This window comes from Xiphias gladius, chromosome 10 (assembly GCF_016859285.1).
Source record: "Xiphias gladius isolate SHS-SW01 ecotype Sanya breed wild chromosome 10, ASM1685928v1, whole genome shotgun sequence".
NCBI lineage: Eukaryota > Metazoa > Chordata > Actinopteri > Istiophoriformes > Xiphiidae > Xiphias > Xiphias gladius.
Genome location: NC_053409.1, coordinates 18,428,733 through 18,445,940, shown reverse-complemented (window position 1 = coordinate 18,445,940; position 17,208 = coordinate 18,428,733). Strand labels below are relative to the sequence as shown.

The following is a 17,208-nucleotide window of genomic DNA, read 5'->3' as shown; positions in this document are numbered from 1 at the left end:
GGAACTCAAATTTCTCACCTTTACCGTGTCACAATGAACACATTTGGGGATTTAAACTTTACGGTATGCTTCGCCCTTGGATGAAAATTACAAAAGGCTCCTATCCCCTTGGCACCGCCCTCAACAGTTTCAAAAGTTCCCACAAAAAGGTTGCTTTGCTTTCACCCTCCTGTTCAGTTCATCCCAAACCAGCTTGATGGGGTTTAAGTCATTCCATCCTTTGAAGCCTACTGTCGTGTACTTTTCCTCTAAGGTAGTTCTGACATAACCTGGAGTATGTCCCTACACTCTTCCTTGTACAGACAAGAGTTTTTGTAAGTAATCAGCAAAAGTTTTTTTGTTTTTTTTTGACCTCATGCAGTTTACTTCTTACCTTTTATACCACTTAAGGTTATTCATTGGACTTGAAATGCTTAAATTTCAATAAAAACTGAAAAACTGGGGGTATTTTAAAGCTTTTGAAAAGCTGTTTATATAGGCTGTTTGTCGAGGAATGTTTATCATTGTTTATAATGACTTTTTTTTATTTTTATCTGAAATGTTTTCAAAATTGTATCCCAATTTTTAAAACTGCAAGAACAATATAAACCCAGTTTATGTTAAGGATGTTGGTAAGTATTGGCAGTTGCCTACTGAATAATTCAGCAATTAATGTATATGTATAAAAAAACCCAACATGAAGTGAGAAACATATTACTTTAATTATTTTTTCTGTCGGTCAAGTGGTCCGGGTCGCGGGCCCGCCGACACCCATGTGCATGCACAGGCATATGCAAGGATACCCTGTTGTGCCAGATGAAATTAAGTACAGGAGCAAAGCGCATAGTATTTCCTTCTTCCTTCTTTGTAAAAAGGGACGCTTTTTAAGGGTAGACACACAAGTTCATTTTATTACAGCAATATCAAAAACTTTAAATCACTAATTTGTTACATATTTAAGGCTTTGGTGATGAGACATATACTAAACAGCAGCCAGTCACAGATCCCAGAGGGCCTTGGCACTGGTGGTGGTAGGTTGTTGGAGGAGCAAAGCAGCATTGACTGCAATGACAGCAGATGCATAAAACAGGTTAAGACGGTTTTATGTTCTTCAGCTAAAATAATAATTGGTTAATAGAAAAGTCAACAAACCATTTCCAGGGAATTGTTTCTCTGCTTGAACTCAGCAGAAACTTAAACAAGACCAAGAGTATACAGCCATGGTAGTGGCTCTGCGAGGCACACCCTTGCTTTGAGCTAAGTCGTAATGTCGGGATGCTAACATCCCACTAATAAATGGAGAAGTCCCTGACTGTCTTTCGAGTTTCTCGGCAACAGTTCATCCGAATCAAATTCAAACTTCACGTGTGTATTGTTGAGGACCCAAGGAAGTGCAGTGTTGACAGCGATTCTCAAGAAACATATAAAAAAAAAAAAGAGAGAGAGAAACAAACTACAGTTGGTTAGGGTGACTCTTCCACTCAGCCGACGTCATCGATTACACAACGGCGCATCACACAGACAGATGCGCCCGGTCAAAGCACGGATTCCCCAGAAAACAAGCTGCAGCTACAAAACGCCTAATATTTTGTCAGCCTTAATTCTTAAAAATGGGATGAAATTTTTATATTATATTAAAAAAAAAATTTATATATATATATATATATATATATATATATATATATATATATATATATATATATTTATATATATATATATGCCATTAAAATAAAACACCTCTTTGAAACAGATTCAATAAAAACTGAACATAATGTTCAGTTTTTATTGAATCTACTACTCATGAAGGAAGGATTAATGTTTATTGGATTTATTGCAGGCCTACTGTATTACACTGCATTAGTGTTATCTAGGTGTGTGGGTTTGTATGCATATGCCACAGCAATCCTTTTGAATTTGTGGTCCAGTATTTTCTGATCAGATATCTGACACTAGGGTTATTATTAATTTTTATGTAACAGCAGTGACGTGGAAATTAGATAGGTCATCTAACTAGATGATTGAATAAAACATTGAACTATTAATTAGATAAAAAGCACATTTTGAACAGGTACTGCACTAGTCCATCTAATAATTTGAGATATTTCGGTCTGGACAATTGCCATGCATAGAACCATAGTTTTAGCATGGCTAAATATGTTGTAGATATAATTGATAAATATATAAATGCAATTACAAATATTATCCATTTGAGCGTTCGTCCATCAGCCCCGCTCTCCTCAGCACATTGTTCACAATAGGGATCAGCTTGTCTTTGAAGTCCCACAGTCGGGTGTCCACATGGATCTTCTCCACCGGCTGAACAGAAGGCGTGCTCAGTGGAGAGTGAACAATGTGACAATACTCCGGTGGAATCCTGAACTGCTCTCCAAACGTCTTAAGCACTGAATGCACCGACGTCTGCTCCACCAGCCTGTGAAGCACAGACATTCACAGATCATTATCTGAATGCTGCTATGATACCTACTACGCTGTCGATACAAAGCACCATATTGAAAAGTCTGTTTACCTTGGCCGAACGATCAACTTGTACGGGTGGTACAGTGCCATTCTGTCAGGCTCCCACTTATAGATGTGCTCCAGAATATTAAAGCCTGGCACCCCTCTCCACTGAGGCAGGGGACCCCTTTTACTTTCCTCAAAGGGTTTCTTGGGATAGATATGGTTTTCAACGAGAAACACCCCAACCTGCAAAACGTGGAGTAAAGTTTGATGGATGCAGTATAAATTTAGAAAAGAAAGCAAGAGCCTGCCGTAAACACCAAATATGATCATCAAGTACGGATATTAATATATTCAAGTGTCTCTCAAATGCACACAAAATGAGACCCTACTTTTGGATGCTGCCCTTGGAGCATGTCCATGAGAGGTGTTAGGCTGTTGTGTTGGTATGGCATTATGATCTCATCTATGTCGTTCAACAGGACGTAGCGTGATCGGTCCATGGATCTGTAAATGCACTCATTAAGCGTGGCCAGCTGGCCAAAGTAATGCATTTCCCCTCCATACTTTGAGAAGAGCCAGCCACGAGATGGGTTCAGATGCTTGTCGATGGGCCAGGGAACCATCTCCACAAAGCCCTCCTGGCTGTAGGTCTGCAAGAGGCGGTCGAGTTCTGGGCCACAGCTGGTGTTATAGATCACCACTCTGTCCACACCCAGCAACCTGGGGCAAAGGTTAAATGGTTTGTTCAGACAAATTTACAAAAAACAAAAAAGACAAAAACACATTTTGTCATTTAACTCTAGCGGTATCCAATAGTTTGTTCCATATTCCCATAATTCCAGATATTAAAATGGATTTGAGCAACTTTTGTGACATCCACTGAATCATTGCAGTCAAATCTGATTTTTTTGGCCACCGTAGCCTGTTGGAACAAGCTGTGTTTAGAGCTTGCTCCAACGTGTTGGACAACTTAAAACCTTTACCTTATAGAAATTGAGAAATTCTCAGTTTTCACCAAAGCTGCTGAAGATTTCATTGTACTACAAACAATACTGGTAGTTTTACTGACTTAGGTCTTCAGGTAGTCACCTTCTGACTTTAGTTTGTGTTTGTTCAAAACTGGGTCGAGATGGAAATATTATAGCTATTCTCACAACCCAGACAAATAAAGCTGAAACTACCTGGAGGGCTAGATGCCACTATAACTATACCACTATCACTTGTTAGTGTTAAGCCACAAACAACAATGCATCTCAACAGTACTCAGTAGCAGGGCTGTCACTTTTTATTCAACCTTTCATCTGAGGGTGGGTAAATAAATAAAATAAGACCCGTTTGGATTCAAAATTTACAGTTTGTAACACAGAGCTTTTAAAAAGTAGTTTCTTGTAGTCCAGCAGGGGCGCTCTAAAAATTGATTGACCTATATCGCAAGCACTATTGACCTATCAGTAAAATAAGCTAATAAAAAAAAAAAAAAAAGCTGAGCTAATCGGACAATCACAACTCCAAAGTACTTGAGAAGCCATGTGTTGAAGTATTTTGGGTTCTACAGAAACTTTTCCAACTTTGTAAAAAGAGGCTTCCTTACTCTACAGCAAAAAAAAAAATTCTGATTATTCACCTAAAGGCCTACCAACAATATAACAGAGGCAAATAAGTGGCGCAACACCAATTGTACAATTGTGCTGGGTGTGGAAATCAATCTTTCCACACCAAGTGGTCACAAAAAAAAAAAAAAAACAACTGGTTTTAGGTAGTTGCTAAAGTTAATAAGACATTTCTCTAAATAGTAGGAGCCCTGCATCGAATAGTACCTTTGAACCTTGTAAGATTAAAGTTTTCTAGAAACTCAAGGGTTAATTCAGCTCATTTTTGAGGCTGTACTTTGTGGTGGTGTTGCTATTACTATGTCTACCCTCTGTATTCTGTGTGTTGTGTAAAGTGCTGACCTGTACATCTCCAGGGTCTGGGCATACTGAAGTACATTGTTGAATTCAAACAGGTTGGAGATGCATACTGTAAAGTTAAATTGCAACTCTCTCTCTTCCTTCCAATCGCTCTTCTGGTTTCTTATGGGGAGCCAGATCTGCTCAGACACCTTCACACCATCTGTCTGACTCACAAGACTGACATGTGTAGCCCTGCAGTTTTGAGGAATCCTACACATGACATCTGTAGTGACGAAAGGAAAACCAAAGTTGTCCGAGTGTTCTTCGATGTTTGATTGAGTTGTTGTATTTGATAACAGGCCTGCACAGCAAAAAAGACAGCGAAGGGGATGAATTGAGTCTCTTCTGAATATACTAATGATGCGTATATCGAAGTCTTTCACCCTCTGATCCATGAAGGCTGAAACCAGCAAGTGCCTGGTATTGTTGAGCGGGGTGATAGTCTGGTCAGAGATCCATAGAGGGCAAGGGTTTGGAACCCGACGCTGGTTTAGGATTGGCTTCGGGACGGCCCTGTATGTCCCAGGGAATCTCACAACCACAACCATGAAGATGAAGATGCCAACGAAGAGGAAGAAAAACTTCCATCTAAGTTTTTTCCACTTGTCCATTCAGCCAAAGATTGAAGAATCCTGGTGACAGACGTTAGAGTCATCATTACACGTATAAGACATTTAAGAAACTCAGCCGGATAACACATTTCAGATTTGATAAAGTCAAGCTAGAAGCCATACTGTTCTACCTATTAAGACCACTGCTTATCTCATATCAGGTCCGGCTAGACAATACCTGCTGTCTCTCTAATGTAAATTTTCTTGAATTTGCACATTTATATTCTTATTTTGCCTGGTGCTCCATTTTTATCTCAAAATGTTTAAGAACTGTTAGAGCTTGGCAAAGCAGAATTCTTGAGAAAAAAAAAGAATCACATACATAAATAAATAAATATCCAATCCGATTTTTTTTTTCAATATTTAGTGGCATCAACATCCTCCTAAAACCAACAGTTACAAATCTGGGTGTCATTATTACTTATTTTGCTTTGACTTTGCTTTGATGATGATGATGATGATGATGATGATGATGATGATGATTCCAGCTTACAAACTCAAGTGGGATGAAAAAGGTCAATTATGAGTCCAAACCCTAGTAGGGTCGTCTGGAGGGACTATGATGTAGCAGAAAAATAATTGCTCAACAACTTTGATTACTATCATGCCCCCCCCCCATCTTATAGTAAAATAATGTACAGTAACTTTCAGTCACCACTATATCCCTAAGCTGTTCAAAGCACTGACACAGGCAAGAAACAGGGAGGACATCCATAGTTAATAGTGCCCTCCGCAACATGTAGGTATAGCACTGCACCACATGTGAACAGTCACGTTCACTGAAGCAGCCGAGAGCTGCTGCTGCTGCTGCTGCAGGTGGAGGTGGGGATAAAAGTCAGAACTTACCCGTGTAAAGTTTAGCTGAAACTAAATCAAAAATGAACTACTGTACACTACACTGGATTCAACAATGAACACATGAACAATATCATAACACATTTTTTTTTTTAAAAAGTTACGAGCCTTTTTGGTTTGCTGATTGATGATCTACATATCAATGAGCTGAGCCACTGCAGTAATTGACCATGTTCAGTTTGAATCACCACCACTTCGGGAATGGCCTTTTTTCGTAAAGGTCTAGTGGGGACCATGGCGTTAAAACCGCAGTGTCGAAAGCATTTTTGTTTGATAGTAAACGAATGTGTATTTTAAGTGGCCTTCACAGTCATCTTCATTAGAATTCATCTGTTCATCTCAGCACACGGGTCTGCACTCAAACAGGCTGCATCCTTGACTGTCAGACTGGGAATATTTTAGGCTCATTTGCTTGATTGTAGCCAATATTGTAAAACACAATTTAACCAAGAGATCATTTCACGTCTGTTGTAGGTCAGAGTGGCACATGAAGTTTTATCTGTTGTGCATCCGCGGTATAAAAGATTAGGGTTACAGATGTGCGTTAGAGTTCACAGATATACGCGCAGCTCCGTGCTGCTCCGGCAGCATTGCGGATGGACTGGGCGGCCGGAGAGGTGAAGGGCGCCCCTTGGCCAGAGCATCTGAACGAAGTGACTGTCAACATGTTTTACCTGAAAGTTATAGAGCAACAGACCATAAAAGAAAAAAAAGAAAAAAACACACACACAAAAGGAACAACAACCAACAAAAGAGACAAAGGAAACACAAGGAAACAGAAAATCCCCTTCGATAAATCGCCGCTGGGATTTGGCAAAACAGCTGGAATTAGCTCTTGGCACAAGGTATCGGTACCTAAACAGCGACATTTCGGGCAGAAATATCCGACGACAAAGCGACTTACTTCAGTTTCCATCAATCATGCGGGCAAACAGCACGGAGGTCCGGCCTCAGACGAAAGCGCGCCTGCGACGTGCCCAGGTGTCGAGCGATTACTAGATTTTCAATCACGAGATCATCCTAAAGTGCAAGGCAGCCAATCAGGAGGAGGCGTCGCCGCTGTGTCCGAGTGACGCCGGCTGCCGGGCCCGCTTCACCTAATAACGATGGCGAGGGAGGTGGCGTAAGCGTAGATGCAAATGTACCAATAACGCAATGTAAAAAAAGGAAAGAGAAAAGGAAAACAAGCCTACTTCCACTACTACTAAACGTACTGCTTTCAAAATCTTAAGTCAAAGTACATAGGTGATATCAGCAAAATGTATGACTCAGCAGGAGTAAAACTACTTGTTCTGCAGCCAAAAGGCCGTTGTGACTGACATGTTATTGCAGATGATGTTATTGGAGCAGCGGCGTCAGTGTGTAAGCAGCATTTGATCGTTGCAGGTGGCTGAGGTTCAGCGATATCAACTGCGATCAGCGGTTCCCGACGTGGGGATTGGGCCCGTCCAAAGGGTCACAAAAACTACATTTGAAGGGTCGTGAGATGGATTAAGGCGTTAGGACGGAAGAAAAAAAAAACAAAGTTCTGCTGCACGAATTTGATGTCAGTTTTTAGACTTTTTCTCCCCCCTTTATTTTATTGATCAATTTATTTATTTCAATGATTTTTTCAAATATTGAAAAATCTGACCTCGGAATGAATCTGAATGAAACCATCAGAAGTTTAGAGGGGAAATGTATCTTCGGTGGAACAACTCAGACATCTGAGGGGCACTGACACTGCAAGTGAACAATTTGGCAAGCCCCTGGTTTGATCTTTAACAATGTGCTGTGTTTTATAATCTTATCATATGTTTTTTGTATTAAAAATCTTAATCTGCAAAGTAACTGGTAACTACAGCTGTCAAAGAAATGACGTGCACTAAAAGTTACATTTTCCCTCTCAACTTTAGTGGAATAGAAGAATAAATTAGCAGAAAATGGAAATATATAAAGCAAAAATAAAAACTACAATACTTAAGTAAATGTACATAATTACTTTCCACTACTGGATATAATAACAGGAATTATGATGATGATAAATCATTGTATGACCCTCAGCGCCAACAACAAACACAAAAGGAAACATATGGGCTCTTTAAAGACAGCTCATGAACACATCCAGTGTCCGGTGTGTTTCTCAATGTGCCACTGACCTTTAAGCCAAAACCAATGTTGACGCAAACAGCTTTCACACTTCTTGAAGAATAACACCTCCTATAGCATTTTTAATGCACCACCATTATGTAATGTTCTTGATTGTGCAGATATTTATTAATTGTGCACTGTTTGTTGTATAGTTGCCCCTTAATCTTTACATGTTGCACCATGTCCAGCTCATGTAGGTTGGGACAACCGGTATTGGTGGTCGTGGCAATAGTTGTTACTGGGACTCGAACTTTTTTTGAGAGTAGATGCTTCTTTCTACCAGCAGATGTCACCGGAGTGCAAACATAAACCACGATCCCCTGCTGTTGCAGCAGTTGGGCCCTGGGTGCAATGTATTTGTTGTGCTCTCATCATGACAGATGGCACTTAAAAACAGGCATCTTCGCTATGAAAGATAAAAACATATACCACCCCATGAAAGTCATATCAGATTGTAATATATTTATCGTGGACTGCTAGTGAACATACCCGATACTGTAAATATATGCATAGAGGAAATATATATGTATATATATATATATATATATATATATATATATACATATATATAAATGCATAGGTGAAACTGGGAATCCTAAATTGTTTGATTCATTCTTTTAAGTCACTGATAATTTCCCCGCAGAATTGAATCTGGTGCAATCTAGAAGAGCACACGGCAGCCTATAAACAGCAGCTTCATTATTTGCACAGATACTAAACCAGTGCTCCTATCCTGGAATGCTACCTGGTCCCAGGTTTTCTGTTTCCTAGGCTGTGCTATTTTGATTAAACGCAACCACTGTACTACAACCACAATATTAAGGTCTTAAAACTACATTTTGAAAGACAGGGCCACATCATAAAGTAATAATGCAGGACCCACTTTAGTTTGATACTGTACTACAGGGACACATCCTCCAACAAGTTTCGCAGGATCAAAAAACAAGATTAAGAGTCTACAGTTCATGCTAGGGGCCCGGTGAGAGTGTACTTTGGTACAACAATGCTTCGAGCTAATGCTAAAATTTGCACGCTATCATGCTCACAGTGACTCTGCTAATGAGCTGATGTTCAGTAGGTATAATGTTCACCCCTTATTTGGCATGTTAGCTCGCTAACATTTGCTAATTACCACTAAACACAAAGTACAGTTGAAGCTGATGGGAATACACTTAGTTTAGACAAAATTAAAATTTTGACCCGCTGATTGGGCTGGATCAAAAGTCAGCGGAAACACAAAGTTATTACTCGTCCACTGGGGACGTTGAATATCTGAACCAAGTTTCATGGCAGTACATCCAATAGTTGTTGAAAAATTTCAGTCTGGACCAAAGAGGTGGACCAACTGACTGACATTGCTCACTGTGTTCATCAGCTGGTTGCTAACTTTGTCTGTCTGCTGTCTGGTCCTGGGCAGGTATTAACAGTGGATTTTAAAGGGTTTTTTCTGTTTTTTGCTGAGAGCAGTGAGAGTGAGCTAAAACAGTTAAACTACAGGCCGTTAAACCAACACAACAATGAGCTGAAAGATGCTAAAAAGCTATGCAGAGCTGAGGGGAACTGCAGAGTTGGGTTTGTCACTACAAGTGACCCCTTTCACATTACATATATTATTTTTGATCCATTGTTAAGATAAAAAACACTGGCTTTTGAGCAGCAGTGAATGTGACCCCCTTTATGTGTAGCAAGAGTAGTAAGAGTAGTAGTAGTATTGTGTGAGCCAAAAGTAAAATGTTTTTTATTTAAAGAGTTTATATGCTTTCTTTTAATAAAAAACTAGATAAATAAATACAATTGCAAACCAATTCTCCTCTATCAAGAACATTTTGACATCTAGACCCATCCTTACTTGCAAACACTTGCAAGTGCAACTGTTCCGGGTCGTTGAGTCATCACTGCTCTTGCCAGCTGAAGCACTGTTGTTTATTTACACAGGACATCTTGACAGTTGCATTTCCATTGTTTCATGGAAATGATCAATCCATCATTGTTCTCTTACCGTTTTTTACTGTACCGGTACCTGTCCAGTGCCTTACCCAGCACACATTGGGCAAGAGGCAGGGTACTTAAATTCCGTCAGTATAAAATTTAGGTACATGAAGTTCCTTTCCTGCAGAGTTTAAATAGTGAAAAAAAAATGTCTCTTAATGTCAAATCAATCTAACACTTGAAACCAGGAGAGAAGTTAGAGGGATTCGCTAGTGGATACCAAACCTAAAAGTGACTGCTGTATAAAAGCAGCAGCTTTGCATATGTTGTTTTGCCTATATTATATGCTAACTAAGCACCGCTTTGCTCTGCACAAACACGGTAGGCCAGTGTCTCCAACTGCTGTAAGGAATAAGTTCAGACAGCAAAATGTAGCACATGTAGGATGATTCGTGTGAACTTCTGCTACACTTTTATCTGTCCTTGTACTATATTTTAACTGTAGTTTCTGGAAAGCTTGTGAATCTACATATTATACAACCTGCCAGGTTGTTTCCCCAGATGGTGGCATTGAGAGTTTTCATATCAGTAGGTTAAGGTGCAAACTGTTCAATGTATTTCTGTTAGGTTTCTAGTTATTACATGTCCGCTTTATTTCTACCTGGTGCTTCCTGCCAAAATAGAAATGAGAGGACCTGCACATCCCCATTATTATTTTCATTTAACTTTCTCTCTCTACAATGGAAAAACACTCAATGTGTAACACCTGGAAATATATAGCTATTATCCCACTGCCTTCTGATTTTCAAGCTTCATCGTCACCATCACCACCATCTACTCCCAGCTCTGGATTTACTCTTTCCCTGAATTTCCACTGTCTTCAGCATCTTCATTGCTTCTGGAAGCCAGGATCCAAAGTGTCGCTCGGTAAATGTGGAGGCAGGAACTCAACTACACTCATAAAATGGAGTTGAAACAGACTGAGGACTAAATGAGACTTTGAAAGTATCCATGTAAGAAATTAAAGGTGTAGTACTATAAATGAAAGAACATATGTGATTGTCGTTGTTATTGCTATGATAACAAAAAGGAAATAAGAAATAAAAAAAGAAAGATTACCACGGTACAATTTATCTTAACAGCATGAGTTATAGTGAGCTGAGGCTCCTGCTGCTGAAAGGTACAGTGATTAGAGCAGTGAAAGTGATATGAACCAGAAATTTGTTGGCTGTAAAACCAAAACTATGAGCTAAAAGACGCTAAGAGCTCGGTAAAGCTGAGCGGAGCTGTGGAGTCAGGTGTTAATTCTCTGCGGGTTCATCACTACACGCAACTCCGTTCACACCATTAGTTGTTTTACTGATTGTTAATATGAAAATACTGATTAGCGCAGCTCTAATAAGGCGAAAACGACACACAGTCAAAAGGGGAAACCCACTAATAAAAACATTGCTCCGTTGCCCTACTAGTGGTCAGAAGCTCCACAGGGCACCTTTGAAACATAGATTATCAGTGATTAAAGCATATTTAAGCCTGTACAGATTTTTTTGCTCACCAACTAATTTAAGACCTGCAGTTTTGTTGCTGTTGGATCGGATAGGTACTGTTGCTCTATAATCTCTTTCCCAGCTGACACTCACTGTGTATTGTATTGCAGTGTACACCGCCGCACGCCATTGATTTATGCTGACATGCATATTTTATTCCACACCTTTAATGTATCTGGGACGTTAAAGGACGAACGTCTCTGGTCTTTCTAGTCGATCAGATACCATCCAGTGAATCCCCCCACCCCACCCTTGTCTAAAATGTTCTCACACTTCTTAATGGAGTAATACCAAAGTCTGATCATTGATTTTCATGGGAGTGCTGCCTTCAGACCTTCCTGGTGCTGCTCGGAGCTGGAGGCCACAAAGACAGAGCGATGCGTGATGCAGAGGACGCTTTAGAGAGCCTGGTTTGCATTTGATCGACCTCTTACTCTTTCATCAGCAGCAATGAGAACTTTTCCTCAGCCACGATTAGAGGGGCATGTAGAGAGATGTAAATTTAGACAAGATCATAGAGAAAGCTGCAAGGCTTAGCCAGCGAGAAGATAGACGGATAAATCAGGTCAAACAGAACAGGGGACAGAAGCCGCAGGAAGCTTTTGTGGAGACTTTCAATTCACAATGAAAGACCCATCCTTTTAAAGGAAGTGACCGGATGCAAATGTGTTCATTTTAACCTTCATGGTGATGTTTTACAGTAACGCCCAGAGGACAAAACACATACTAAAAGCAAAATCATCAGAATACACCAACAGTGTTGCATGGTTGATTATCTTTTTCACCTGTGTCCTTAGTGCTGCATCTTTCTGGTTTATTACCTTTGTTCACATTGTGTTCCTAGATCCTGTGCTGATTTTCGAAGGTTGATTAATCAAGACTTGCAAAAGTTATTAGATGGAAAAATGTAGTAAGATGATAACAAATGATAACAAAAGCAGCTCAGGGCAAAGTGTCTTTTATCCATAGAAACTGGATATTTGTCTCTAGGAAGAAATATGTAAATTAAGATATAGACTGTTTAACGGACATGCCGTCAATTAAATAATTTCAATTAATTGCTAATCCCAGAGTCATCTGACTGTGCAAAAATGTGAATTTTGATTCTAAAATATATAAATATAAATCCATAAAGATGTAATACTGATTTAATAAATATTTACTTGGTTTAAACGGAGCAGCTCTTTCAAGAAAGTTCCTCTAGAAAACAACTACTGTTTAAACCCCAAGACAACTAACTAAAGTCAAATATGACTCAGAATTTACACAGTACTTTCCTGAAATTTTTAAAGAAATGACTAGAAAATAATGGACCTGTAAAATAAATTGTCTTTGAGCCGAACACAACAAAATTAAGGAAGGAGGCACTGGTTTCAGTAGCAGGTATCTCAAAACCTCTGCTCACAAATCCTAAACTCTCTTCATGGCTAGATACGACTAGTAGCAGCGTCCAGTTATGTTTTTTTGTGATTTGTGTTGACCCCTCAACCTGCACACCCATCTGGGTGTCCAGAAGCACATCTTAAGATGCAGTGATTAGTGCTTGCCGTACCCTGATTAACAGCGTTTGGATTTGCACAAGTTCAATTTTGTTTCTGGAATATGGCTGCTTTTACAAACATTCACACCTGGGAGTAGAACCTCTGTCTGCCGCTGTCGACTGCCGAGCGGCTCCACTGGAGCATGTGAGTGCTAACTGCCTTTCTCGTTCATTTTTCCAGGGCACACTTTCCATGAGCTGACCTGGGGAGCTGAACCAGAATTTTCAGTCTCAAGTTTTTTACCTCGAGGCTACCTTATAGTCTATGTTTTGAGCTACATATGATCACAATTTCCTTTTGGATGGGTGTAGATATGAGATAACAACACTAATAAAATACCTCTCTAGATTCTTAATACGTTCATGTGTGAGGTACAGGAAAGTGTTTGCCCACTTTCCCTGAGCAATGGGAAATTGACAGATTTGGGTTTCAACTCCTGAGCTTTTTGTGAATGTGGTGCAGTAAAAATCAGATTTAAAAAACAACCAAACAATCAGGATTAGCTGTAGCCACAGTTAATCCCATTTCATTGCAGATACCTCTGTGAGTGTGATCCGTGTGATCTGTGTGTGTGTGTGTGTGTGTGTGTGTGTGTGTGTGTGTGTGTGTGTGTATGTCTGCATGTGGATGTGTGTGCCGCTTGGGTGTGTTCATGTGTGCGTTAGAATTTGAAGGCGTTGTGTTGATGGAGGGATTCAGCAGCTATCTCCTTTTTTTAGATTGAATAAATTATTGTGTGGGCAAGCATCTGTGTCTGCATGTATCTGTGTCTTGTACATGTGTGTGTGTGTGTGTGTGAGTGTGTGTGTGTTTGTGTGTGTGGATGTGGGTTAACGCGAAACACACTCCTGCTCGGTAAATCAGCTCCCTAAGGTATCACCACCTCTCAGCTTTCTTCACATTTTGTAGCCTTATTTTCAGCTGGAGTGCTCAGACGTTTGCATGTAAGTAATAAGATACAGCCTACAGTAAGTGGGCTTGTGCATGCATCTTCATATGTAGGTGTACACAATGAAAGAGGGAGAGAGAACAACAAACACAGTGAGTTCAATAGCGTGTTCGACAAGGGGAAATGTTTAAGTGAATGACTATATCATTGGCTGTTGTTATATGTGCTAATTGACTTGATGTTTTTGAGCCATTAGACTGTGTATTTTCATTGGCCAGGGGGCAATTAGCTTATCAGGCGACAGCACACACACTCAACAGCGCACAGACAACCACACGCACATACACACAAAACATAGATACTTGACAGCTTGATCAATGGATGTCTTACTGACCATAATGACTCGGTACGGCCCCCTTTCAATGCAGCACAGCTTGAGTCCGAATACAATAACCCTTTATCACATTCTCTCTCACACACACACACACACACGCACAGCCGCGCGCACATAAACACACACGTACACACACACTACAAACACTAAATAAAAGGCACATCAATCATAGGCACCTTTAAAGACAATACAGCCGAGAAGAGAAGGGAAATGGCATATCCCTAATTACTGTCTCGCTTTTGTTTACACCCAATTATCACACATGAACACACACACATACTGTTTGAGTGCATACTCACACACATGCAGACACACACAGGCACACGCACACACACAGAGGCACTGAGGGAGGATGATGAAGTTTCTTTAAAGAGAAATGGTCTCGGGGACCCAGAAGAGCTCTTCTGGAGACACAGTATGCAGCAGTGCCACAAATCTCTTCTCTTCTCTTCTCTTCTCTTCTCTTCTCCTCTCTTAACACTCCGTTCTTTCTCTCTCACACACAAATAAGTCAACAGATTCATGGATTGGTTTCGCTTCTCTCTTTCCTCTCCGAGCGTAAGTGATCTATCGATTCGGTGGGTTTCTCCCTGTGACCCACCACAGAGTTGGGAGAGCCAGCCTTCCCCGGAGATTTGAGCAGCTAGACCGTCTCCCATCGATTAAAATGAGTCATCGACGCACCTTAAGATTGCATTTATTTTTCTCTGAGCATCGCAATGCGTGCACGTTGGCATTGTGTTTGTGTGCGCTTAGTCTGTGGGGGTGTCTGATTGATTGTGCAGTATGTTTCTGTGTGTGTGTGTGTGTGTGTGTGTGTGTGTGTGTATGTGTGTGTTGAGGTTCAGCTATGCTTCTGCTATACTTAACCCATTGTTCTTGTGAGGAAATTTTGACTGGTTGTCACTGTTGTAAAAACACAGATTTTAGTATTATGTTGACATTTTGGGAAATACGGGCTTATTTGCTCTTCTTTCCCAGAGTTAAATGAGAAGACTGATACCACTCTAGTACAGAGCTAGGGCAAGGAGGTGGATTTGCCTCGCATAAGGACTAGAGGCAGGGAATAGCCTGGATTCCTATTAAAGAACAGAACAGCTAACAACACATCTAAAGCTCACCAGTTAACACGTTTTGTCTTCTTTTAATCCTAACCCAGACTGAAATGTCAAAGTTTGTTCTTTTAGGCAGAGTTTTGCTGTTTCTTTTTCTTAGGGGGGGGATCAGACCAGAAATGCCCCTGCATTAAAACGGCACATACAGCAGCCTTTGTGGGGGTGTGTTGTTTCACCGGTAAGACAGTGAAATACGATCCAGGAAGTTCAGTTTGAGTAACAGATTACTGTGCTTAAGGGTTATCAGACAGCAAAAGACTACAGCAATTTGTAATACTGACAGACAGGATTTTACAACTCTGGAAAGTTATCACTTTGGCAAGTACTTTATCTTTTTTTGCGACGACTGCAATGCAAACGTTACAACGAAATCCACCAGGAATGTGCTTGCATGTGGAGTATTTGATCGGATGTCGTCAGCAAAAGTTAAGACTGGTTCAACTTTTTAGTTGGACAACCAGTGCATTGTTTGTCTTTGATTGATCTGCTATTAACTCTCAGCAAGACAGCAAATTTATGTATTTCCCAAAATATCCTTCTATTTCCTCAGATGCTCAGGGTGCTTCCTCCCATATAAAAAGGCCATTGCTCTTGACCAAGGCAATGGGATTGAAACTGGAGGTGGACCTCAGATACAGTGCAGCCACTATACTGCTCCTGGATAGTTCAAACACATGGATATTTACATGGATCAAACACAGAAGAGCAGTTTCCCTAAACAAGTGAATTGGCTTAGTCATGTAAGAGCAATCCTCATTTCTAAATGACAAAGTTGCCCACTTGTTGGTGTCTGAAAAAACAAATTATGTGACTGCTCCAAAAAGGACTTAAATTAACATTTTCTGATCTTCCATCTTCATAGCTAACGTGTGGTTAAGTTTAGGCAACTAAAAGTACTTGTTTTAAGGTCATGGGTATGGTTAAAGTTAGGAAAACATTGCTTTCATGGTTAAAAAAAAACAATGTTGACTGTTGGTACACTATAACAATCTCACACTTCTTTTGCCTTTGCTTCACAGGACAGTAATTACTCTCAACACCACAAGAGATAGTTTGAATAAACAACCAATGCTATCCACTGCTCATTGGATTTATCAGTCTAGCACTAGATTTCGATGTCTCATTGCGTGGTAAAATCAAAATCATGGCCTAAATCTGGCATACCTGATTGTTGGACAATGTGTGGATGCCCCAGACTCGTGATGAATGACGCACCAGAACTGCCCAAGTGTAGATTCTCAACTTAAATTGTGGCTCTGTTGGGGCGTCGTGGTTCAGGAGGTAGAGCAGTCGTCTAGAGGTCAGAAGGTTTCTCCTCCAGAGAGCGTAGTGAAGTGTCCTTGAGCAAGACACTGAACTCCTACCCGCTCCTGATGCTGCGTCATGAGCGTGTGGATAGGTGAAAAACATGAGTACAGAACTTTTGTTTTCCAAACATTAAATAAGAAGAGTCCATTTTTAAGATGATGGCAGAATCATTTCTTCCTGTTGGTTTATGTGCTAAAAGTGTGATTTGGCACCTTCTTTCACCACGCAACACTGAATGGCAAAACAGAAAAAAAACACACTTTTTTGTTTTTTACTATATGCACAAAACAGAGATAAAATCATAGCCATGAAGCTTCACATTTGACACGGCTGTAGGATCTGAAACAAAGTTAAAGTTAGATGCAAGTCACGTTAGGGTTACGGACATAAGACATTTAGATTTAAGGCTTGGGTAATTCTTCAGCAGATGAGTGGTTAGTCAATCCAGGGTCCTCACAGCTGTAGCACAACCAGCATGTGAGGTACGTGTGAAAA

General features: G+C 40.3%; 1 protein-coding gene across 1 annotated transcript; it reads right to left on the bottom strand.

Annotated features, from left to right (window-relative positions):
• Window positions 1-677: 677 nt before the first annotated feature.
• Window positions 678-6,893, bottom strand: LOC120795003. Its single transcript, XM_040136433.1, has 6 exons — window positions 6,765-6,893; window positions 4,395-5,026; window positions 2,832-3,162; window positions 2,507-2,685; window positions 2,174-2,410; window positions 678-1,041 (listed from the first exon to the last, which is right to left on the bottom strand). The coding sequence occupies exons 2-5, from the start codon at window positions 5,003-5,005 to the stop codon at window positions 2,179-2,181; spliced, it is 1,353 nt and encodes a 450-aa protein (XP_039992367.1). The 5' UTR covers window positions 5,006-5,026; window positions 6,765-6,893; the 3' UTR covers window positions 678-1,041; window positions 2,174-2,178.
• Window positions 6,894-17,208: the final 10,315 nt, after the last annotated feature.